General features: G+C 37.2%; 1 protein-coding gene across 3 annotated transcripts in view; it reads left to right on the top strand.

Moving 5' to 3' along the window:
* Positions 1-25,390, top strand: part of kcnh8 (potassium voltage-gated channel subfamily H member 8) — a 186,961-nt gene that overhangs the window by 58,921 nt on the left and 102,650 nt on the right. For all 3 annotated transcript variants that reach the window (XM_003222163.4, XM_062984575.1, XM_062984574.1), the window contains exon 2: positions 25,074-25,307. In XM_003222163.4, coding sequence (XP_003222211.2) covers positions 25,074-25,307 — 234 coding nt within the window. The remainder of the gene's footprint in view (positions 1-25,073; positions 25,308-25,390) is intronic.

Raw genomic sequence — 25,390 nt, 5'->3', positions numbered from 1 at the left:
AGACTATAAACATAAATATACATAGTCCAATCATAAATTGTTCCCAGATCTTTACTTTCAAGTTCATTGAAAATGTGAAACGGGTTATCTTACTGCTATAAAAGTACTTTTATAAGGTTCATTTATAAGTCCTCCCTGTGTCTGATCACACTTGACACTTACCAGCCAGTTTCCACATTCCATTTTTAATGGTACTGAAGCATGTGGTGACCACCTAGCTCCAGGGTTTTTGGATCAAACACATTATCCAGATGAATTTCAATCTTATTTCAGACATGGTTATGGAACAGTGACAATATTGGTCACCCTGGTATGTAGCCTATTCGAGGACTAGATGGGAAAGTTGTGTCTTTGTTGGTTCTGCTGCTCTTTGGGGTTTCTTTTGATACTATGGCTCATAATATCCTGATGGCTGCCTGGTTGGGATGGACTTTGAAGGTACTGTGTTACAGTGACTATATTTCTTCAAGATGAGTCTAGAGGAGATTGGTGAGGGACTACTGTTTGGTCACTTGGTCATTGGCCTATAAAGTCTTTGGGGGTCTGCTATGTTCCTTGGGACCTAGCTATGCCCCCATGCTGTTTACTATATACATACTACTTCAAGGTTTTGGAGTTCAATATCTTCAGTATATGGATGAGACTCAAGTCTACTACTCCTTTCCACCTCAGTGTGAGAAAGAGTTTTCAGTTTTGTGCCTGTCAGTCTTGTGAACAAAACAAAAACATCAATAGCAAAATCTAGCAATTTTTAATATGTGGTCAAACATCTCTGTTGCTTCTAGAAGCATGTACCACCCACTCTTGCATGGGAAAATATATTCCAAAGTAGCACAAATAGTCAAAGAGAGAATATACCATACAAATCAAGTATGATAAGTCTCTTTGAAATTTATGCTTACAACATTTAACCATATGCACATTTAACATTTGCCTCATATTAACCATTGGTTTATTCCTGTGATAAATTATTAATAAATTAAAGAGTTTTAAGATACAATGACTAATTTGTATATTTATTATCAGATCCAGTGATTCTATAGGATCATGACATTATTAATTAAGAAAAACAAACTTTATATGTATTAATTTTTTAAAAAGTATAGTCATGGAATTGTTTTACTCTGTCTCCCTCACTACTAATATCACTCCCTATTTTGAGAGGGGTACATAACTAAGATTGATTCAGTAGTTGCTTGTATAAAGTCAGCTATATATATATATGGGATTTCATAGATGAACTGGATAATCCTTTGATAAAATTGCTAATTATGATGCTATAGTATCTCTGCTATCAGTGAATATTTTTCTTACAAGCTAGTTTTGTTTATATTTTAAAGCTAAGCCATGGCTTGGATTTTTTTTCTTTAGTTCTTATTTTGAAATTGAAACTCTATGCTTTGCTGTCATGTTTTTGGATAATGCTAGAAATTATTTTAAAATGTTACATCTAGCCATTTTTATGTAAATGTTGCTTGTTTGGTAATAACGTGCTATTTCAGAGCTGATGTGATTTGAGTATTGGATTACAACTCTGAAATCCAAGCTTGGAAGTAAACCCATGGGGTGTCTTTAGTGAATCACACTTTCTCTCGGAGGAAGTCAAAAGGATACCCCATCTTAACAAACCTTGCCAAGAAACCCCCGTGATAGATTTGCCATAAGATTGCCATGAATTAGAAACAACTTGAAAGCACACATCATATCAGATCAAAAACCAATCTGGTTTAGAATTCTGTTTCCAAAAACTGAAAAGCAGATGCTTTGGGAGTCACAGGCAGGGCATGAAGACTGAAGGTCAAAGTGGCAGAAATCATCAGTTCAATTCCCTGTTCATTTCAGCTCCAGCATCCCTGACAGATGGCAATTCAATCTCTGCTTAAATACTACCAGCAATGAAGAGCCTATCACCTCCCAAGGCATCCTGCTTCACTGTCAAACACCTCTTACTGGGAACTTCATCCATTTATAAACAAAGAAAATTGTAATTCTTGCTGCCTGGACAGTGAAGTCTGTCGTATATTCAGATACCAGAAGAAGACAGCTGTCATATTTCCCCATTAATGTTATTTCATTTTGTTTATCCTGATATTTTGAAAAATTCATTGAAGTGGCATTAAACAGAGCCAGGCTGTAAGTAGCTAGAAATAATGAGTTATTTATAATTAGTTTCTTTTTGCAACAACAAACTTATAATTGCGATTCAGCATGGAATAACATCTACACAGCAATATATACATTTTAAGCTGACACATTCTGCTATATCACCCCTGTGATTACAGGAGGAAAGTAACTTTAAAGGTAATTGCAGCAGTTACCACTTCAGTACAAAAGGGGAGATGTTTTTATCACCCCAAAACATGATCATCTTCATTTCTGATACTGCATGCAAAAGGTTACATTTTGGATGCTCTCAGAATTTTCTGTCCACATCTATTCTTGAGCAACCCAATCTTTTTTACTTTTTAGTAGATAACTCTATCCTTATTACTCCTGAGTAGATAGATACTGTGATACTTTTGCGTAAAAAAGATATGAAAGCAAGCATGGTAATTATACGTTTACACTTCCATCAGAGTAAAAGGCATGGGACTGAAAAAATGGAAGTGTAGGCATACTGTTATGTCAGTAGATTTTTAAAATGAAATTACTTCTGTATGTTTTGTACTTCAGGTCACCAGTTTCTGGTATTCCAAATTGTTAAATATAACAAAAATAACTAATTATTTAAAAACATTAGGAAAGTAAAGACTTGTATTCAAAAATTATAGCTCTAAGAATAACATACCTTGTAATATAAATGGTAGATCACTGATCCAAACATTTTTTAAAGTAATTTTAAAAAAATCATTTCCAAGTTCTGACCTGATCATATCCAAGATAACAATCTTAGAAAATCTATCCATTGTTACAGATTTATTTATTTATTTTGAGGCTGACACCATTGCTCTTGGTAAAATTATGAACCAATGAATCTACTGAATTATGAACCAATACTACTGAACCATCAAGAAATTATTTGTTGTGAGAAGTGCTTTAACAAACAGATTTGGATCACTCATCTCATGCATTGTTCTATAACTGACTTAGTAGATGGTCCCTGGAATTAAACATGGTGGATAATTTTCCCACTGTATACTCCACTTTTTTGTGACATTTTTGTGCTCCCTTGTTCTCCAATTTCATTATAATACATATACTGTAAAACTGTTTCAGATTTTATCCTCCCTTACATGGTCATTAAGAGGAAGGGTCTGTTGCCTGGTGAGAATGAAGGCATGTGCTTGACAAGAACCCAATCAAACAAGGACTCTTCATTACTTTAATAAACCAAAACCAATTTTCCTTTTACTTTTATGATACCAGTTATTATCATATTCATACTTTCAGTGTCCATTTAAAGTGTCTTGATGGTTACCTTAAAATATAATTACAAAACAGGTCTAAGAGTGGCTCTCAGAATGAATCCCACTGAATTCAGGGTATGGCTGGGTAAACGTCTTAATAAAAGAGTATCTCTCCTATACAAAAGTATGTGTCTTGATGAAAGAAGACTGTAGAGGGCAGTTTTCTACTATTAACATGCAAAGCAAAACTAATTTCCTTGGCTTGACTTTGCTACTAGTTTATTATTTAAAAGAATCTTCCGAGAAGAGAATAAATATTTGTGGAAGAAAAATACTGGAGAATAAAAACTGTTATCACGTTTTTATTGCATAATAGCTTGTCTCTTTAACTGCAAAAGTTTAATATATTGGACATAACAAATACCAAACAAACCTGATGTTAAATGCAATAAAAATACATGCTTTGAAAGCATGCCAATTAAAAATGTTACATTTCCATTTTAAAAAGAACAGTTAAAACATAGTTAAAACTAGACTGTACAACTAACTTTTTAAACATCATTGTTTATGAGTATGAGTAAATTGTGGTTTTTAGCAATTTCCCTCCCTAATATATTCCTCTTTTGCTACTTACAGATTGGTAAGACAGAAAGCCTGTACTATGTGTACTCTACCCTAATCATTGCAATCTACAAGAAGGAAAATTTTTAACTTCTTTTATTTTGTAAAGCCATATTTTATTTGTAAATATATAATTAAAATCTTTAGGATTGTTGTATGTCTTTCGGGTTGTTAATTAAAATCTTTAATTCATGACCAGCAGCCAAAATATTTAGTTTGCTGCATGAAATTCTACCATATATGAATATTCATCTGCATAATGGGTATATCAGATACTAGAATATTGTCTGTCTGGCCTTGTATTTGTTTACTTCCTAGGAGGAGTAAGCTTACAAATGTAGAGTCCTTTTTAGTAGTTTTGTAACCTTATGGCACTGAGACAACAGCATAGCCTGTATTGGTATTACATGAGCCACCCCTGATAGCAGTATCAATGAGCTGGAGAGAATAAAAGGTGGCAGCCCATTCTATCCTTCAAGACAAGATGGTAGCCCATTCTCCCTTCAGCACTGCCATCTGGATATTCTCTTATACTGTTTAGGAATAAAGTACACACAGTTGGGAACTGTGTCATGACTTTTATGTTCCTAGGAATAATGAATTGACCAGAATCAATAATTAGTAGTAGCTGTTTACATCCTAGGATAATTAACACTTGAAATTGGCTTCCTTCCAATCATTGCCAATCATTGCTAGTTTTAGAAATTATATAGACACGTATATACAAACTGAGGCTCCATGACTAAACCACTATGCCTTCTGCATTGCTATAATTCAAAAATGTGGCACTTTGAAGGAACTCTTTAAGAGAGGAACTCATTTGGCTGATAGGGTTGAGTACCTTGGATAGCCTCTTTAACATCCAAACTAAATCCAGAAGTATAATTTGCACCATGGACTTCCGGATTTTTTAACCAGTCTATTTTAACCTTCCAGATATTTATTTATTTAGCCATTTGCTCAGGAGCATTCAATGACAGTAGACACATATGACCAAGCTCATGAAAATGTGTTCAAAATTGATTGATGAGGAAAAACATGGCAAAAGTGATTTATGAGGAGAAATAGAGATGCTATGAAAAGCTGTAGCAAATGTGCTGTTTCCTGAACCTACTGGGAAAGATGAGATTCACCCCTTTCTCTCCTTTCCTTCCTGCTGGGTTAATTAAGTGCAAATTACTTTTACACTTTGAACTCAGTTTGTACCAATGGAGAGACTGGAAGATATTAAAAGCATCTTCAAAGGTGGCGGGTATGATATTGCAAATAGGAGCACTGCTAAATAAAAATGGAAGAATTAGATCAGCATTAACTCTGACTAGTGTTTTGTAATAAAAAAAAGTTTTAAAAGGAATCCTTGAGCCTCTTTTATGGGGCAGACTTAACAGCAGCCTTGCATTCCTTAGGGTGCCACTTAAAGGGAAAGACTTAACCTGATTAACTTGCTCAGTGGAGGAAAAGCCTTTCTCTTTCTTTAGAGCAAGCACTTGCCTATTCTTAGATTTAGTGTTGGGCCATCATTGATTCCCTGGATAATTATGTTGATTAAAGGCAATGCTTCCTTACTTCATCCTAAAGAATGTTTTCTTTCTGTCTCCTGCTGTGGCCAGTCGATCTCCTCCCAACAGGACTCCCACTCAGGTTTGCTTGTTTCCCTGAAAAACAATGCAGCAGCAAGAGAGTGATTTTTCACCTCCTCCCCTTTAAATGCCAGGTTATCTGTGGGCATTGCACAACAATAGAGGCAGCATAAAATGTTATTTTGTTGTTGATTGGAGTCCAAGGATGTTGAATTGTTATGGACTGTTTCGAACAGCAAGGCTTAGTTCTCATTATGACAGTGTATAACTCATGAAAAGAAGTTGTGACTCCCAAGACTCGCATTGCATTTCTTTCATTTTGATAAAGGTTTGAAGAAGAGTTTCACTATGTCTTTTTCAAGGTACTATTTCATGACTGTTCCTTTCTATGTAGCTATATTCAAAGCCAAACCGAGGCTGTCTTCCAAGCTAGGAGATCCAAACTCCAATACATTAGATTTCCCTGTAGTCATCATTTAGACTTATAGAGCAAAATCAAGAGGGGGAGAGGAATAACCAGTGGATGGAAAATGAAAATGTTCAAGCCATTTTTTAAAAATAAGAATTTTCAGAGAGAAAATTGCAGTGGTAGCTTCCTTTTATGCATTGAAAGTCACTTCATAACTTCAGGAACATAAAATCGGTTATGTATAATTTGTTTTGGCAGAAAATCTTCACATTTGATGGAAGTACAAATTGAATTAACTTTTTAAACAGTTCATTTTTTTTGTTTACAGATGGACCTAGAATGTGTTAGATTTATAACAAACACTTGAACTGTAGAGGGCTCTTTGGATTTGTCAATTTATAACAATTAAGCAACAGTGATAACAGAGAAACCATATATATTAGTAAAACATAGAACATTATTTTGTTACCACACCTCAGTGATTACAAATACTAAGCGTGTGGAATTTTTGTTAGTTGTCATAAGTTGTATCAGATTCGTTCATACTTATTCATACTTATGATGCGATATCTGACACATGGGCATGGCCCACGTCAAAACCTTAAGAATAGAAACTTATCCAATACTTTTTCATTTGAATTTGTAAATCTCGGAAGCCTCCCAAAGTCTGTTTCATTTTCAGTGCAAGTGAGCAAAGCAAAGCCAAAAAGGCTGCCTTTCCTTTTTAAATTAATGGCCTCTCACCATTAGGAGAGGGAAACAGCAGGAAGAAAGCAGAGTTTGCTAGGAAATAAACTAAGAAATGTAGCTTGGGAAGGCGAGGAACCCTATGACAGAGAATTCAAAAGGTCCTGCCCTAAACTACGTTTCCTAGAATTCTGCTCAGCGTCAGAAAGCCCCAATCAGGACAGGGGAGAAATTTGTCTCTCTGTAGCAGCAGCTGTAAAGAGGAGGACTGACTGATACTTCTAGAAAGCAAATCTCTGTGTTGGGCTGGGAAGAAATATGAAAGACATTCAATGAGATAGCTGTTGTGCCTTTAAAAAAAACTATTTCTGTCAAAAAATTTAAGCATTCCCTAAAATCAGTAGATGTATTGATATATCTGAAACTTTAAGGGAATGATCACCTGTTAACTTGTGCCATTGTATAGAAAATTCAGAGAGATAGCTCTTGTAGCCTTTTAAAAAATGTTTACAAAACTTTGAAAATTCCCCAAACATCCATGGATAAGTGCAACATTTTGAAACTTGATGGGTTAACAGTGGTAAATGTGTTCTACCATTGTAGCAAGTATCACCCTAATAGCCATAAAAATGAGGGAGAAAGGAGCCCCTGAAGTTTCCCAACTTGCGCAATTACTATAATGAAAAAGTAACAAAATTTTATTCCTTTTATTATAGTAATGAAATTTTCACTAACAATAGTTTAAAAACACTTTAGAAATGAAGCACTGGCACCCACTAATTTTGTAATGACTTTTGAAAAAAAATTATTGATCTCATAGCCCTAACAAATACATATGAAAAATCATCCCTATAAAAAAGAGCTGAGAAAAGATAACCAGGAACTATATTTATCTGATGCTGTATATTACTGTTTCTCAGGCTGATAGGGAGGAACTGGCTTTTTCCTTCCCTCGTGTCCCAGGAACCAGTGCTTTACATGTATCCATTGACTTCAAATTTAAAAAATACATTTTATTCATAGAAGTAATTGAAACCACCCCATAATCCATTTCTTCTATTTTTTCTGGAAAAAGAAGTCTAAAAGCTGATTTTTATTTTTCAGTCTTGCCTCTGAGTTTTAATTTCTCTAGGGATATTTTTTCTTCAGAACCTGTGCCAGAAAAAAAATGTAATACTCCTTCAGGGAGTGCCATACAGACCAACATGCTGAACTGATGATGGATACAAGCTTTGTGGATTGATGGATAATCATGTAGGACCAAAGGACCCCATATCTACCTCTAATGAAGGAAATGACTTTTCTGATTATGTACATTGACACCTGAAATGCAGGTAGAAATTGAGTTATAGTTTATCAGAGGATTTGGGGTGGTAGTTCATGGTTTAGCTAATAAGATACCAGACTCTGCCAAGATCTAAAAAGACTGAAGGTTCTAAATAGGTAGAAGGTTCTTTAATAGGCAACTTCCTATTGAACGCCACTCACCACTGGGAATTTCATCACTGCTACCAGTTATACATTTCCACCTCAAAACCTCCACACTCAAAAAATTAACCAGTAGAGTACCCAGGGCCAATTCTCTCTCAGATATGGGTTTGAAGTGGACCAGGATAATCAAGCTTCTGTGCCTGCAGGTGAATTGTCACCATGAAGAACAATGCTAAAATCAGGTATTTATAGCATGGGTATAGGAAATTAGGTACTGTTCCATTATCTGGGCAGAGGCCAAAAAGGGGTGCTAGACAGAGAAGGATAGTCCATTTTGTGTGTGTGTGTGTGGGGGGGGGGGGTTGAAGGAGTAAAACAATTTCCCCCTGTTTCCCTGTTATTCTCTCCACCCATGTTGCTGTCGTGGAAACAACCCTTGATTATGAAATGGGAAGTTAGGAGGGGGAATAACCAGCAGAAACGGGGAAAATTGTTTTCCTCTTTCAAACCCCGTCCCCTTCCATAAAATTGACTATTCTTCTCTTTTTAGCACTCACTTTTGGCCTCCACCCAGATAATGGAACAATATCTGAAAATATTTGAAAGACAACAGCAGCAATAACTACCATGCCTTCTCTGGCTAGGCATAAAGGGCACAACTCGAGAGTATGCTGTGCATTGAACAACTTCAAGGCAGACATTTGAGATGTGGCTTTATTATGTTTTCTGTTGAGTCATATCTTCTCTTGAAATGTATGACAGCATTGGTTCATTAATCATGGCTTCTTGGAAGAGTTCAAGCTGGATTTGCTCTTGCATCCATTGACAGTACAGTAGAGTCTCACTTATCCAACATAAACGGGCGGCAGAACGTTGGATAAGCGAATATGTTGGATAATAAGGAGGCATTAAGGAAAAGCCTATTAAACATCAAATTAGGTTATGATTTTACAAATTAAGCACCAAAACATCATATTATACAACAAATTTGACAGAAAAAGTAATTCAATACACAGTAATGCTATGTAGTAATTACTGTATTTACAAATTTAGCACCAAAATATCATGATATATTGAAAATATTGACTACAAAAATGCGTTGGATAATCCAGAACGTTGGATAATTGAGTGTTGGATAAGTGAGACTCTACTGTACTTGTATTGTAGAATTAATGCAGTTTGATACCATTTTAACTGCCATGGATCAATGCTATGGAATAATGGGATTCATGGTTTGCTGAGGTACCAACCTTCTTTTGCAGAAAAGACCTTGTAAAACTAACTGCCAGGATCCCATAGTATTGAGCCTTGGTGATATTAAACTGCATTAATCCTACAATACGGATGCACCAACAGTGGATGCTAGAGCAAATCAAGCCTGGACACTTCCAAGAAGCCATGATTAATAAACTGATGCTGTGATACATTACATGAGAAGATATAATTCAGTAGATAACATAATAATGCTTAGTAAGATAGAAAATATCAAAAAGCCGCAGCTTTAAGTCTGCAAGATCTGAGCAGGATGGTTGATGACAGGAGGACTTGGTGATCTCTCATTCATAGGTCAAGATCAACTTGATAGCAGTTCACAACAAGGGCTACATTGTGATCAGCAGGGAAATAGAATCCATCAAACATCTCCCACAGCACTGTACTAACAAGCAACAAGCATGGAGGCAAGTGATTTATTCTCAGAGTGTCAAGCAAAATAGTCACAGCTGGCATCCAAGGGTTTTAACTGGGTTAGATATTAATAAACCCTATACCACTTGGAACAGCTCTAGCAGAAAACTACTATAAAAGACAGATAGTAAAGTAGGCCACCTTTGCTGTGCCCACTGCATACATTAAATGCATCATATCCTCCAACATTTCGCACATGAAAACTAGAGAATACATAGGACTAAGCAACATCAGAACATAGTGAATGTGACAAACTTTCTTTACGAGAAACACCCAAACTAGGAGAAACTGTAACTGTTTGGTTTTGCTGGAATCAGCATGGAAGACTAATTAGAACAGTAAGAGTGTATGCGAATCAATCTTATATCATTTGTATTCTAATTGTCATCTGACTTTCATTGACTAAAGCCCTGGTTTTCTGAGCTCTAAAAAAGGAGATTCAGAAGATGAGACTTAGAAGCAAATGAACTAGTGTCTTATCATATCTTGTGATTTTAATGTAGTGGAGGGAAACTTCTGACCTGTAGGCTTAATTTAGCACATGGATGGCCCTGAAGATACTCTTTTTCCATTGTCAAATCTCCTCCTGAAATGTCTATATAATAGGGAAAAGGCAAGTGGCATGCCATTGAACTCTATTGTATCTCTAATTAGTGCCATTACCTTCCCAATGAGAGATCCCTCTATTATCTTATATCACTGATCTGATGATACAGTGGACCCTCCCCCCCCATTCACACACATTCATTTTCCCAATTGGAAATGTGAGCTGGGTGGGGTGAAACTCAATGTTACCACCAACGGAGTGGCAAGACACACAAGAAAGCGTTTTCCCTATGGAAATGTGTTTCAGGAAAGCCAGATGACCTCAAGAGAGAGGCACGGGCTTGGGTAGAGCCACATCTTCTAACATAATCTTGAGAATTTTTTCATATAGAGAACTTGAAAATGCAATTCTACAAGGTCTTACACAAGTGCAACTAAAGGAACTTGCTTCCATTTGGAGGCCATCCCTCCACACAATTTCTACTTGGCAACATCTGCTGTGAAAGTAGAAATAGAAGAGATTGCCTGTTGAAAACAATTTGAGATCCAACTGATATACTTAGGGGTTCCTTTCATGATTTAGATGGAAGATCGTTTCACTTTTTTCTAGGGCAGAAAAGGACTTTGTAAATGTTATAACTTCTGGATTTGACAAAGAAAGTATTTGTAGTCAAGTTCCTTTCTGACCTGGTTGTTGAGGTAAATAGGGAGAAAACAGGGCACCTGAAATTGGACCATTAAACATTGAAATCTTAGAATGGCCAAGGGAAAAAAAGATTATCATATTTTGCAACTGTAAAAACCACTAAAGTTTTATAATATGTTTAAGAACTGAATTCAAGCAGTTGGTAGTTGATCAATTAACTTAATTTTAGAAAATAGAGTGATGAGTGCAGCCCTGCTTAAATAAAGTTAAGGAATCCAGGCTCTCTGTTTTATATATTTATATTCTGTGTTGCATAAGTTTGAATATATTTTGACACAAAACTGTTTTATAACCTAAAGTAAATTGTAAACAAAGTATTTTTGCCACCTCATTTACTTCTGAATAGATTCAGATCTCATTGTTTTATATGCATGAAATGCTACATACTGTATGTGAGTGAAATGTGGAGAATTAATGCCACATTTTTAACAAATCCTCATCACATATGCCTCATTTTAAAAGGTACATGCCTCCAAGTACCAGAACAAAAAAACAATGTGGAAGTTATAAAATAGGGTTACAGAACATTTTATTTTTATAGCAACTTACTTCGAAAACATATCGGTTTTTATCATTGGCCTTGATTCAGTTGCTTGTGCTACCTTTATTTTATCAGTTTTATACTTATTCATTTATGCAATGATTTTGACACAAAATAAATAAATAAATTCAGTTCTATGCAATGTTATGTAAATGGACAGGATCCTTGGGGAAGCAAGACCCACCACTTGTGCTCCAGACCCTTGCCCTTCTTGACTAATTAAACAGGCCGGGAGGGGGGTTAGCAGACTGGCTGAAGAGGGTAACTAATGCTTCCCTTAGCCAAGGAAAATTTCCATCTAGCCTAAAAATGGTGGCTGTAAAATCATTACTTAAGAGACCATCATTTGATCACATGGAAATGGGCAATTACCACCCAGTCTCTAATCTCCCCTTCCTGGGCAAGGTTCTGGAGTGGGTGGTGGCCTCACAACTCCAGGGATTCCTGGAAGAAACTGATTATCTAGATCCATGCCAGTCTGGTTTCAGGCCTGATTATGGAACTGAGACTGCTTTGGTCACCTTGGTAGATGATCTGAGTAGAAAGCTTGACAGGGAGAGTGTGCCCCTCATGACTTAGTGCTGTGATGTGCCTTCTCTTAACAGTTTTTCACCGTATGGCACCAAAACTTCTTTTTAGGCAGCAATTGTTTTATCAGTTTTAATTTTATTCAGTGCCTCCCTTATGGGCTGCATCTGTCTCTCTCCTGTGATGTACTAATTTACATTCTGAGGGTTTTTAAAAATGGAATTGCTGTTAACTTTTTTAAAAATTCCTTGGCATAAATGAAGAAATTTGCTGGCATAGTTGCCTTCTCTGAATTTGTGAATGCTGTAAAGTTTCAGATGAATAGGCAGAATAGTTTAATGCAAGAGCGGCCTTATCACATGGATAATATCTGGAAAGGCCACAACCAATCCCCCCATTTCTTTGTAAAGAATTGTTATAAATTGTAGATAGTATAGAGGTGACCCTAAGTACAAATCTGAGGGGAGAGTGCATAAATTCATGTGGAGTGGAATGAGAAACAAAAAGATTTTCTAGATGGACAGTTGTTGTTCCTCTGCCCCCTTGGTTTTTGAGACAGTTTGTATGAAAATGGCACACTTTTAGAAATCCAAAAGCAAGAAATGTTTTAGCTTGAAATAATGGACTTGAGAAGGTCCCATGTCCTTAGTAAAGGTAAAGGTTTTCCTTGACATTAAGTCTAATCATGTCAGACTCTGGGACTTGGTGCTCATCTCCATTTCTAAGCCGAAAAACTGGCGTTGTTCTTACACCTACAAGGTCATGTTGCCGGCATGACTGCATGGAATGCCATTATCTTTCCATCAGAGCAGTACCTATTGATCTACTCACATTTGCATGTTTTCAAACTGCTTGGTTGGCAGAAGCTGAGGCTAACATGTCCTTCCTCTATCTAAATTTCCCTCTTTCTATCAGTTTTATATTGACTTATTACAAATCTGTTTTTTCTTTGATGTTGACATTTTCTACATTGCTGATTTGGTTGTTATTTTATTGGTTGCATTTGGGTTTTTTAATTATGGTAAACTATATAGAGTGTATTTTAAACTGGCCTTTAGATAGATAGAGTGAGTGAGCAAGTGACACAGCTGTTCCCAAAGCCCCCAAAATAGCTAGGGTGAAGCAAGAGGCAGCTTTGGTTTATGTTTAATCTCTCTCACACACACATCCACAATTAAAAGAAAGCCAATTGAATAATTTCAAACTCCAGATAAAATTATTATTAATTACTAGACTTGTGCACAGATTCATTTTGACTGTTTGCTTTCAGCTTCTTCAGATGCCCGTGATGGCAAGGGCTCTGCCACCATGTTTTTTTGACCAAGCTGGACTTCATGGCTACAAGGCATTTGGGGACTTGCGGGTGGGTGTTCTTTTAGGGTAGCTCTGAGCTTTGAGTCACCTTTTAGCCTTTACTAAAGCCTTTAGCTTCTTCTCTTATCTCTCCACCCTCCTCTCTTTCAGAAAGTACTTTTAAAAATTATTTTTATTAATAATTATAGGAATTCCAGAAAACAGCAAAGCCTCATTCTCAGAAAAACTACCTACCTATGTACCTAAACTTACCACCAATAGCTAATAATTTCTTTCCTTTGCAAATCTCATCACAAGTTCTCTCTGTTTATATTTCTCTCTATGCTCTCTGCCTTCTTAATTTCATTTAATAATATGCCAAGCCAACAAAACCCATCATCCATCTCTTAACGCCAACCTCCATTAAGACATAAAAGATTATTTTTATTATTATTTGTACTATACACTCCAGTGGATCATACAGGAGTGTTTTTCTAATAAGGGGACATGCTGCTTGCTTGCGGATGGTGGGCTTCTGGCCTCTTCCAGTATGCTGTGAGAATAAGAAATGCACAAGCTTTGGAAGTAGTTGCTGTTATATTTTTATTAGTAAAGAAAATGTAATAGTGGGCTGTGTGATGTGGAAGTGCATCTTTGCCATTTGGCAGGAAGGAATGCTACTCTTGGAGAAATTACAGCGCCGGCAGGGTTTACCTTTTGGGGAATTTTTAAGGATATTTTATTTCTGGGAAGAAGCAAAATTCCTAAAATTAGTGGGTGACCAAAACATTACGAAACTTGGTGGGCCAAGAGTGGTAAATGTGTTTTCTGAGTGTGGCCATTTTTATCCCGCTAGTACTAAAAATTATGGGAAGGAGAACCTGAGAAGCTCCATCATTGCTACCAATGGGCCGGATCTAGCTGCATGTTTTGGCTGTGGACCGAAAATGTCCATTTGGACACTCACCCGGTTTTGGGAGGCATATGACAATGAAGTCACAGGTCCCCCAAAATCTGGATAGCAAAAATGATTCGAGGTTCAGCCAAAATGCACAAGCCTAGTAATTACCCATATCTGTTTGCATCAGGTTTCTTTACTGCCTCTCAGCCAGTGATTCCTTCCTTGCCTCTCAGCCAGTGATTCCTCCCATAACCAAGTTAAATGGGCATCTGAATCTTGTATATATTGAGCCTAATTTATTAATAATTCATCATACATACAGATAAGACATGCATAATAAGTAGTCACAATTTTCCTTCAGCAGTGGGCAAATTTGTTAATTTTGATATAGTGCCATCTGAATTCCTATTGCATTACAAGCCTAGAATGACTGGTTACTGAATAGAGGACTTTGAATGTAATTGTTATTATTATTACTAATAATAATAACTTCTTGTATCCCGCCACCATCTCCCCGAAGGGAATCAAGGTGGCTCACACATGGCACAAGATGCCGAAAAAAAATAAAAAAAATAAAACGCAATTTGAAATACAGTTGAACAAAACAGTAGCACTAAATGCAGAATTATTTTTTACAAGTACCACAGTACTAGAAGAGGAAGCTTAACTCTTATCTCATCACTACAAAAATAATTCACAATGCACTGATCATCATTTAAAAAATATCCATTAGTCCCAGTCAGACTTGCCAGATGAGATTAATTACTGTCTGCAAATAGAGATTAATTTTTCTAGTGTCACAGTTAAGAATAAAGAGTGAACTCTTCTCACCTCATCTACTGTAGTCCCAATAGAAATGTCTGCTGTCCTCATGCACATAGAATTATTTTAAAAATCCTTGCTATGGTTGCAATTACACAATTAACATAATTTGTATCCAGTTCTTAAATTATATTATGTCATAGGGATTATGGAATAAATGCTTCTGGGAAAAAATCATTTTTTCTTGAGAAATTCAGGCACATTCTTTCTTTTAGTATCCTGTTACTATCACCACCCAAAAGATGGAGACAGAAATAGAGATTCTTGTTTTCTGAGCAGCAGTTCAGAAACATATATTGTACAATGTCTTTTTCTTTTCTTCTGTCTGAGAAGCTTATTTGGTACACCATCATTTCTTTCCCCCTTATTTTGGTATTCCATGCTATGACTGCTTGTCACAACAGGGCTTAGATATAAATGCAGTGTTTGATTGTCATACCAAAGCTGTTACAAATGTTCAGATACAAAAGAAAAGGAGAGAATGAAAAAATTACATGATTTCTATGCTGTTGAGAAAATCTTGACATTGCAAGTAATATATACATCTGGGTTTTGAAAGTGGCATCTGTTTTAAAACAAGCATGTATTTTCAAAGAAGCCTAGACATTTAATACTTTTTGTGTATGGTTTAAGAAATATTGTCCAAAATTATCTCATATGAATAAAATAATGTATTAATTCTGAGGATGTGGGTGATTGGGTCAGATCAAAATAAAACTAAACTTTAGAAAGAACTTTCTGAAGGTAAGAGCTGTTTGGCAGTGAAATATTCTTCCTTGTGAGGTCGTGGAGTCTCCTGCTCTCAAGGTTTTTAAGCAGAGGTTGGATGGCTATCTGATGGGTGTGCTTAGGTTCTTGCATTCCAGGGGATTGGACTGGATGGCCTTTGTGGTGTTTCCCAACTCTGTGATTCTATGATTCTGTGAAAACTGGATGCAGCAAATTATACTTACATTATTACCCTAACCATAAACAATCTTTCTATTATGTAAAGCTGTTAACAAATGATAAACATCTATTATATAACATCCAGTTAGCAATTTATAATCTTTGGAGTGGTAAATCAGTGAAGTTTCTTTTAAAAGAAAGTTTGTTTTATTCAGTTGTACTGAAATTTGAGTGACCTGATGCATCTTGTAGGTTTATTTAAATTTGTCCATACATAAAGCTTTTGCACAAGTCAGCCTATTACAAGTAATACATGTAATGTCACAATAAACTATTGTCTGATTTTTTCCTTTTGGTGATACAATTTGTGAATGTATTCTGATCAATTTGGCTTTCTCTTGTTCAAATCTCTTTTGACATTTCATCAAAATTATCCCATTGACACTAGGATAGTATTCTAATACTGGTTTTGTGTTTGCCATTTTCCAACTGCTATTTGGAATAATATTTTTGATGGTAAGAGCAGTTCAGAAATGGAATCAATTACCCAGAGAGGAGGTGCAATCATAAAAAAGAGACTGGACCTCTACCTGCTGGGGATGCTACAATAATCAGGGGGTTACACTCTGTCGATAACCTAGGGCTCCTTTCAACTATGTGATCCTTTGATGTCAGATCTGTGTCCATAGTTTGTGCACTTGTATCACCCATTTTGTGTCTATTTATTCCTTTTGTCTACATGAAATAGGGCTTCTCCTAATCACCCTATGTAGAAAGCCATTCTGAAGAGAAAATATTATATTTTGCATAGAAAATGAGTAAATTAATGAACATCCAAAGTTACATTTTTAAGTAATGGAGCATTTCTATTAATATTTACTTAGAAGTAAATCATGGTTTGTTAAATGGGGCTTAGTCAGTAGTAAGTGCATTTAGGATTACAGCCTTATTACTTCCTAAAGGCTTAGAAACCAAATCTGGTTTTCCAAAAAGAAAAATGGCTCAGCAGATTTAACACCATCATTATTGAACAACCCTCCTCTATTTTAAACAAGTGTGCTTTGAACTTGTTTTAATTATCTTTAATGAAATCCATTTCACTAGGAAGCATGGTTTTGATGAAAGACTTCCTGAAGCCAATTCTACTGAAAATCTATTAAAAATTTCCAAAACATTTCCCTGCTTAGATGTGGGTGGCATTCTTTGTTTTAAATGTAGTACTTACAGAAGTGAGGACCCTTCCAGGCAAACCCTATACCCCAGATTCTGATCCCAGGTTTTCTGTTTATGCCAGATTATCTGGCAGTGTGGACTCATATAATCCAGTTTAAAGCAGAAAACCTGGGGTCTGATCCTAGATAGAGGACCTGTCTGGAAGAGCCCTGAGTGGAAGAAGGGCCTCTACCTTTCTTCAAGTGAGGAAGAGTTATCCCATTTGGTCAGGGGTCAAGGTTATATCCACTGGGCCAGTATCAACTGCAGTCAGAACAGAATCAAACAATTTTATCTGCAAAACAGCAGGCTGCTGTGTAGTTTACATACAGAGCAAAATGTAAAATGTCCCTGACCATTTGAGAAAACTCCACTAGATGACAGTATACAGATGTCATGGTGAGGGTGAAGAAGAATTTCAATTTGATCCTCCAAACCCAGTCCATTACTGATGTCAGGCACCAGTTTAACACTGAAACAGCTGAGTTGGGTATCATTCACATAATGATAGTACGGTAAAGGTAAAGGTTTTCCCCTGACATTAAGTCTAGTCATGTCCGACTAGACTTGGTGCTCATCTCCATTTCGAAACTGAAGAGCCGACGTTGTCCGTAGACACCTCAAAGGTCATGTTGCCGTCATGACTGCATGGAGCGCCGTTACCTTCCTGCTGGAGCTGTACCTACCGATCTATTCACTTTTGCATGTTTTCAAATTGCTAGGTTGGAAGAAGCTGGGGGGTAACAGGGGAAGCTCACCCTGCTCCCTAGATTCGAACAGCCAACCTTTCAGTCAGCAAGTTCAGCAGCTCAGCCATTTAACCCATTGAATAGTAAAGCCCAGAGCCGAGATAAAAAAGATTTTTTTTTTCAAATACAGACAAGATAGAGCTGCTCCTCATCAATCAAAAGGTACACGAGCATACAGGGATTTAGATTGGGCCGGATAAGGTTATGTTTCCCCTGAAGATGCAAGTGTGTAGTTTGAGTATACACTTTGACTCAGTTTTCAGTATGGAGACTCAGGTTTCTGCAAATGACAGAAGTGCTTCCGCACACTTAAAGCTAGTTTGTCAATTGCACTCATGTCTAGAGATGGCTGATCTGGCCATAGTGATATATGCCCTAGTTATATCCCATTTGGATTTCTGTATGTGGAGTTGAGTGTTTAGAAACTTCAGCTGGTACAAAGAACTGTAGCTAGACATTCTGAAGCTGGTTACAGAAAGCATACAAATCCTTTGATATACTGGCTGGCAGTCTTTTTCCAGACATAATTCAAAGTGCTGGCTTTTACCTATAGAGTCCTATATGGCTTAGGGGAAAGACATCTCACAGACCATATCTGCTCATGTGAACCTGTTCAAGAGATCATCAGGAGAAACACTTCTTTCAGTCCTGCCACCTTCTCAGGTGTGCAAAGAGGCCTATGAAACTTTTCTTCATATAATAATAATAACAAATCTCACAAAATTTGGATGACCTGAAGCTGTATGGGAAAACTGAAAGTGAAATCCAGTCTCTAACTCTGTCTGAATCTTTAGTGCTGATATCAGCATGGAGTTTGGTTTGGAAAAATGTTCGACAGTGGCATTGAAGAAGGGAAAAATCATTGAAAGTGAAAGCATAAATATGCCTAATGGCCAAGTGATAAAATGTCGCCAGCCAGAGGCCTATAAATATCTGGGCATACTACAGATAGACAACATCAAACATGAACATGTAAAACTGTGGTCAGCAAAGAATACACTCAAAGGGTTTTAAAAATTCTCAAAAGCAAGCTCAATGGAGGCAACACCATCAAGACCATAAACACCTGGGCCATACCTGTCATTAGATATACTGCTGGCATTATAAATTAGACACAGATGGAACTGGACAATTTGGAGAGAAAAACAAAAAAAACTCATGACCATTCATAATTTACTGCATACTTACAGTGATGTTGACTGGCTGTATCTGCCTAGAAGATTTGATGGCAAAGATCTTTTACAAGTAAAACAAGCAGCCGAAGAAGAAAAATATGCACTGGCAGAATATGTAAAGGAAAGTGAAGAACCTGCTTTGATTGAAGTCAAAAATCAGAAACTTCTCAAAGCACAGCAGACAAAAAATCAGTACAAGAAAACTGCACTACAAACTTGAATTGACAGCTGGCACAACAAAGCACTGCATGGGCAGTTCCTTGACAAAATTGAAGGAAAAGTTGATAAGGAGAAGACCTGGTTATGGTTCACTAATGGAACACTGAAGAAGGAGACAGAAGGCCTGATTCCTTCAGCCCAGGAGCAAGCAATAGAACAAATGCAATTAAGGCCAAGATCGAAAAATCAGCTAATGACCCAAAATGCAGACTGTGCAAGGAAGCTGATGAAACCATTGATCATATCCTCAGCTGCTGTAAGAAAATTGCACAGACGGACTACAAACAGAGAAACAACTACGTGGCCCAAATGATTTGTTGGAATTTATGTCACAAGTACCACCTGCCAGTAGACAGGAACTGGTGGGACCAGAAACCTTCAAAGGTAGTAGAAAATGAGCATGCAAAAATACTGTGGGACTTTCGAATCCAGACTGACAAAGTTTTGGAACATAACACACCAGACCTGTGATGCCTCATGGGCCTTGTAGTCCTGTTCCTAGTGCCATCGTGGCAGATGAAGACGAAAACATGGGGTTTTCGCCGGTTCAACAAGAGCCGGAATCTTTTCACCTGCCGGATGTTGATGTTTGTACCCAAGAACTCAGTAAAACAGACCTTGGGCATTCATCTCCTCCATTCCCTAGGAGAGAGTCCTATTCTGCAGACAGAGGAGTGAGGGAACAGAATCGCAGGAGTTTACGGATTGCAGCCAAACAACAGGCTGATTAGACCTGCTTCCCTTGGGAAATTCTAAGGAGTCTTGCATCTGGACAAAGTTGAGTTTCGCTTCCCGTTCTCTAGGGAAAGAGGTTGTTGGCGGGAAAACGAGACCCCAATATAGGTGCCTGACACGGGAGAATCTTTGCGGAGTCAACAGAGCAGCTTCAGGAGTGAGATCGTGTGTGGACTTCGCAACCCCAGTTCCTTGCTTCCCGGATCAAGTATTCAAGATTTGCCTTGCCTTGTTTTTAACCACGGATCTTGTTCCAAGAATCACTGTTTGCCTTGTTCCTAGTCACGGACCTTGCTAAAGAATCAAGATGGTATCCAGCCTTGTTGTCAAGATACCTTGGACTCCTAAGACTCTGGCATTTCCCCACACTATTGCTTGGCAATAGTGTGTGTTTCGGTTTTGGATTAAAACTTTGAACTCTAATATCATTTATTGGACAATACATTTTTGGACTATATTTGACCTTATTTGAAAGGTCTGCCTCTGAACTATATTCTTCACTTGTTTTTATTGCTTTTATATATTTACTTAATAAAGATATTAGATAGAGATTGGCCTCCGTGTATGGTTCTTGGTGCCCTGCTGCCTCGGGTCTGACAAGACCTCACTGTTGTGGAGAAGAAAAAAGTTTGGATTATTGATGTCACCATACCAGGTGACAGTCGCATTGACAAAAAACAACAGGAAAAACTCAGCCGTTATCAGGACCTCAAAATAGAACTGCAAAGGCTCTGGCATAAACCAGTACAGGTGATCCCGGTGGTAATTGGCACACTGGGTGCCATGCCAAAAGATCTCAGCCGGCATTTGGAAACAATAAACATTGACAAAATTACAATCTGTCAACTGCAAAAGGCCACCTTACCAGGATCTGCACACATCATCCGAAAATATATCACACAGCCCTAAACACTTGGGAAGTGTTCGACATGTGATTTTGTGATATGAAATCCAGCATATATATCTTGTTTGCTGTGTCATACTGTGTCTTTGTGTCAATAATAACAACTTTATTTATACCCCCACCCCATCTCGCCATGTGTGTGTTTAAGCAACTGTCTTATGGGTGGATAGAGATGAGATATAGTTTGTTTCAATATTTTGATCAACTTTGGGCTTGTCTACACTGGCCCCAAACCCATACTTTCACAAATGAACAACAGGCAGTATTCATGATGCACAACAGCTTCTGATGAGTATCATGAGTATTCTCATTACTAGGTTTAGGCCTGAATCTGTTTGAATGAAAATGATTTGTAATATTCGGTGGTCCATTTCATATAATCTCTCTCTCTCCCTCTGTTTCTCAGCCAATAAAAAGCCTGGTTGTGTCAGGGTTCTGATTGACTGAGAATGGACACAACTGGCAACTACAATTCCCAGAACCCTCTCTTGCAGTTTGTCTTATTTTAAAAAATGTTATGGTAAAAACTTAAAATAATTCTAAACATCAGTAGATTGGTGAATTGTTTTGAGACTTGCCAGGCCTGCAGTTGTAAATGGGGTTTAAAACTGAGGTAGGTTTCAAGCAGATAGGCCTTACAATTACTGAGGATTGAGCCTTTAAAATTTCCCATTGTAGCCAATGGCCAAATTTTTGCCAAATGAAAATGACAACACCCCTCCCGATTTGAGTAACTTTCCGGTAAACAGAATGAGGGATTGGTTGACAATGGACCCCAAAACGGCATGCGTTTTGGCCAAATTGCACACCTCTACTCATTACACATCTTTGCCCTGCCTTAAGAAAGTCAGAGATACTCCAGAGTTTGCTGGAATCTCTGGAATATCCCAGAGGTTTGAGCCAGTCTGAATAGCTGGATGTTGTCTGATTCAGGCCGAACTGCTGTCTAGACAGACACTGTTTTCATCCCATTTCTTTAAGCTGAATAATGCAGAGAAAAGGGAACAGTTACACACTCTTCTTTCTGTGGTTACACAGGCACCCCAGTGATGTTAGCAAAGGCATTTGCAATGACCAGGAGCTCGATTGGAACTCTGTGGCCAGTGATGATGTTGGCATCATCCAGTGGAGCAGATGTAGTCCTGGGTCATCTTGACAAAACTCCTAGATTCAGCACTCCTAGATAATTCTGTTCTGAGGGCAGATTTATACCAGGCTTAATTTGCAAGGTTTGCAAGGAAAATTGTTAAGGCTCATAGCAGACAAGATTAGAAATTTAATCAGCAAGGCTTTATATTTACATGTTCCTTCTTTCATCAAAGTCTTAAGTTGTTGTATTTTAATTATATTATAATAAGCATCATCTTTTAGTTAGTGCCTATTGTTACAAGGTCTATGCATAATGTATTAAGCTAAAATTGAACCAAGGAATCACAAATCAAGTGGAAATGCACCACACTTAGACAACACACCTAAACACACACATACAACTATCACTCTCTTTCTCATATGCTGGGTTACCATTGCCCACTGCACTATGTGTGAAGTTGTGTAGAATATACATACTCTTTCCACCTTCTTAGGAAGTTGCAAATATGTACTATACACGTGGGTTTGTTTGTTTTTTTTAAACACAGCTTGGAGGCTGAGCAGAATTAATGTTATACAAGTGCTTTGGTTTTAGTGCATTTGCTAAGACATTCTAGATTGATCCTGACATAATTTTAATTTATATTCTATTCCACTTGTATCCCTACATGATGCAAGTCCTTTTGCAGTTAGTTAGTGTAACCCTTGAATCCCTTTTATCTCGTCAGTGTTCTTTCTGCTTCATATAATTCACATCGAATTAGCTGAGAGGATGAATGACTCCACAGAAGGTAATTGTATTTTAAACAATAGGAAACCCAGGAATAAATTAATTTGTACTCTGCAGATGCTTTTTAGATACATTATCATTAGCTCTTATACAGAGGTGCTGTCATCGATTTGCATGGCAAGCAGATGATTTTAATTCTTTTACTCGTAGGGGAATCTGATTTTGTTTTGACAGCAGAATCAGCACACAGATTCATATAACTGATAATGATGTTCATTTTCCATTTAGCAAAACAAAAGTGATAGTTTGAGGGCTCCAACCTTTCTGATTAGTGAGTAGGTACTCAACAGATGAGCTCTATTTAAGTGTTACGACTAACATCAGAAAGAGTTTTTGCTTTTTGTTCAGGAATTTATGAAGTCACCTGATAAACTTTAGTTTGCTTAGTTTTGTTTCTTTGTAAAAAAGAAACTGATAACTCTCATATCCTCAGTGCTGTCTCAATTAGGAAATTTGTGTAGTTATTTGTTAACGCCTGTCCCTTTTCTCAGCAAAATAATTTTAACAAAAGCAGCTAAAATGTTATTTTCCAAAAGTTCAAAAAAACCATTAATAACAATTCAGTTTAAAAAATACATGGTTACAATATTCACAACACATTAAAGCATACTTTAAAAGGTAAAACAGTCCATCACTTTGAAAATGTCTGCTACATGAATTAATTGTAGACCTAACTAAATTTTTAAAAGCTTTAACTGATGATGATGATTATGATGATGATGATGATAATAATAAATGTATTTCTTCCCCGCCTTTCCTCATGGCTCAAAGCAGGTTACAACATTGCTAAAACACATAGTTCTTTAATAATACTCAATGGAATACACATATTAATATTAAAACATATTTCCACAAAATACACATTAAAATACACAAACAAAAATAGACATAAAGTCGAAGGTTTTTTTATGGAGGCTCCTATGGAAAAGAGTTTCACAGTCTGGGAGTAGCCACCAAGTAGGATCTCTATCATATCTTCACCAAGGAAAATCTTCTTTGAGGATCTTAACGTTTGGGTTGACTTGTTTTTGGAATATTTTCAAGCCATGGATGGTTGAATTTGCAGATGGTTGAATCCACATAGGCATAAATAGACTGAATATTATATGCGGGTCCAGATCCCTGTTGTTCCTTGTGCTTTTTCTGAATTAACCAGGCAAGTTCTTTCCCTTTCCCATCTAGGCGTTTGGCCTTGCAATAAGCAGGTCTGAGGAAGTTGTAGTTCCTCAGTAAGAGGTTTCATCAAATTGGATGGGTTCCCTCCTAGCACCCACCAGCAAAAGTTATTGTTGTTGCAATTTCCAGAGATGAAGAGGTATTTTAAGATTGCAAAGTGGTTGTGTTGAATTTAGCTGAGCTTTGCGGCCTGGAAAGTTTTTGCACAGGGATTCATCATTCTTCACTGCTCTTACATTTAATGGATCTGAATAGTGATATGTTTGCTTGACAAAACTCTAAATGCATGATTAGTTTTCCATGACAAAGAATGAGGCAGTCGCCTCAACTGACAGATGCGGAGAAGTTAGGAGTACATAGAGACTGAATGCCATATGAAGTGGCAAATGGTAGCTTCCATGCTAGTGCAGTGGTAAATCCACTCTGGTTTTAGCCTGGATTTTGAAGGAACTATCCAAAGTGCTGGATCCTTGATAAGCTCTTTTAAATTTACATTGAAATTAAAAGTGAATTCCCCACCACACTGATGTCAGACTGATCCCCTGGCCTGCCACAGACCCTCTAAAATTACTCTCCTGCCTTATGTGCAATGGAAGAGGCTATACCATTTTCATTATTGAAATATTTTTCATTGTTGAAATAAGATTCAGATTCTGACTTGTTTACCTTTTGTGGGCGGAATGGGGAGGCACATTCTTATCTTTTCAAGCAACAAAATGTATTGGGACAAATCACTTTAGATATTACAATCTGTGAGAAAATCCTCAAGCCCCTTCATCCTCAAGCCCCTTCATCCTCAAGCCCCTTCATCCTCAAGCCCCTTCATCCCACTTATAATATGTGAGAATGGGTAAGAGAGGGGAATGCATAAATATGATGAATGCCCCTTAGAAAGGACATCAGTGTGTCCTGTAAAGCTAGCAAGAGGCTGCTTTTCCTCAAAGAAGTGTTTGACTGTATCTAACCCTCCCCAAGTTCATTCAGCTCTATATTTCTCTAATGAATCATCTATGTTTTATTTTGTGTTTTTTTCTACAGATAGTAACTTCATCCTTGCAAATGCTCAGGTGGCTAAGGGATTTCCCATAGTTTACTGTTCCGATGGCTTCTGTGAGCTTTCCGGATTTGCACGAACAGAAGTCATGCAGAAGAGCTGCAGCTGTAAATTTTTATATGGTGCTGAAACAAATGAGCAGATGATTCTCCAAATTGAAAAGTCACTGGAAGAAAAGATAGAATTCAAAGGAGAAATAATGTTTTATAAAAAGAATGGTGAGTATTATTTCATTCACCACTGCTTAATTGCTTCGAGGCAAACAGCGAATGCAACCATTATTCAGTTCAATGGTTATGCA

Source organism: Anolis carolinensis, chromosome 6 (genome assembly GCF_035594765.1).
Source record: "Anolis carolinensis isolate JA03-04 chromosome 6, rAnoCar3.1.pri, whole genome shotgun sequence".
Taxonomy (NCBI): domain Eukaryota; kingdom Metazoa; phylum Chordata; class Lepidosauria; order Squamata; family Dactyloidae; genus Anolis; species Anolis carolinensis.
Note: the sequence above shows the minus strand (reverse complement) of the source record. Positions and strands in the feature narration are given on the sequence as shown.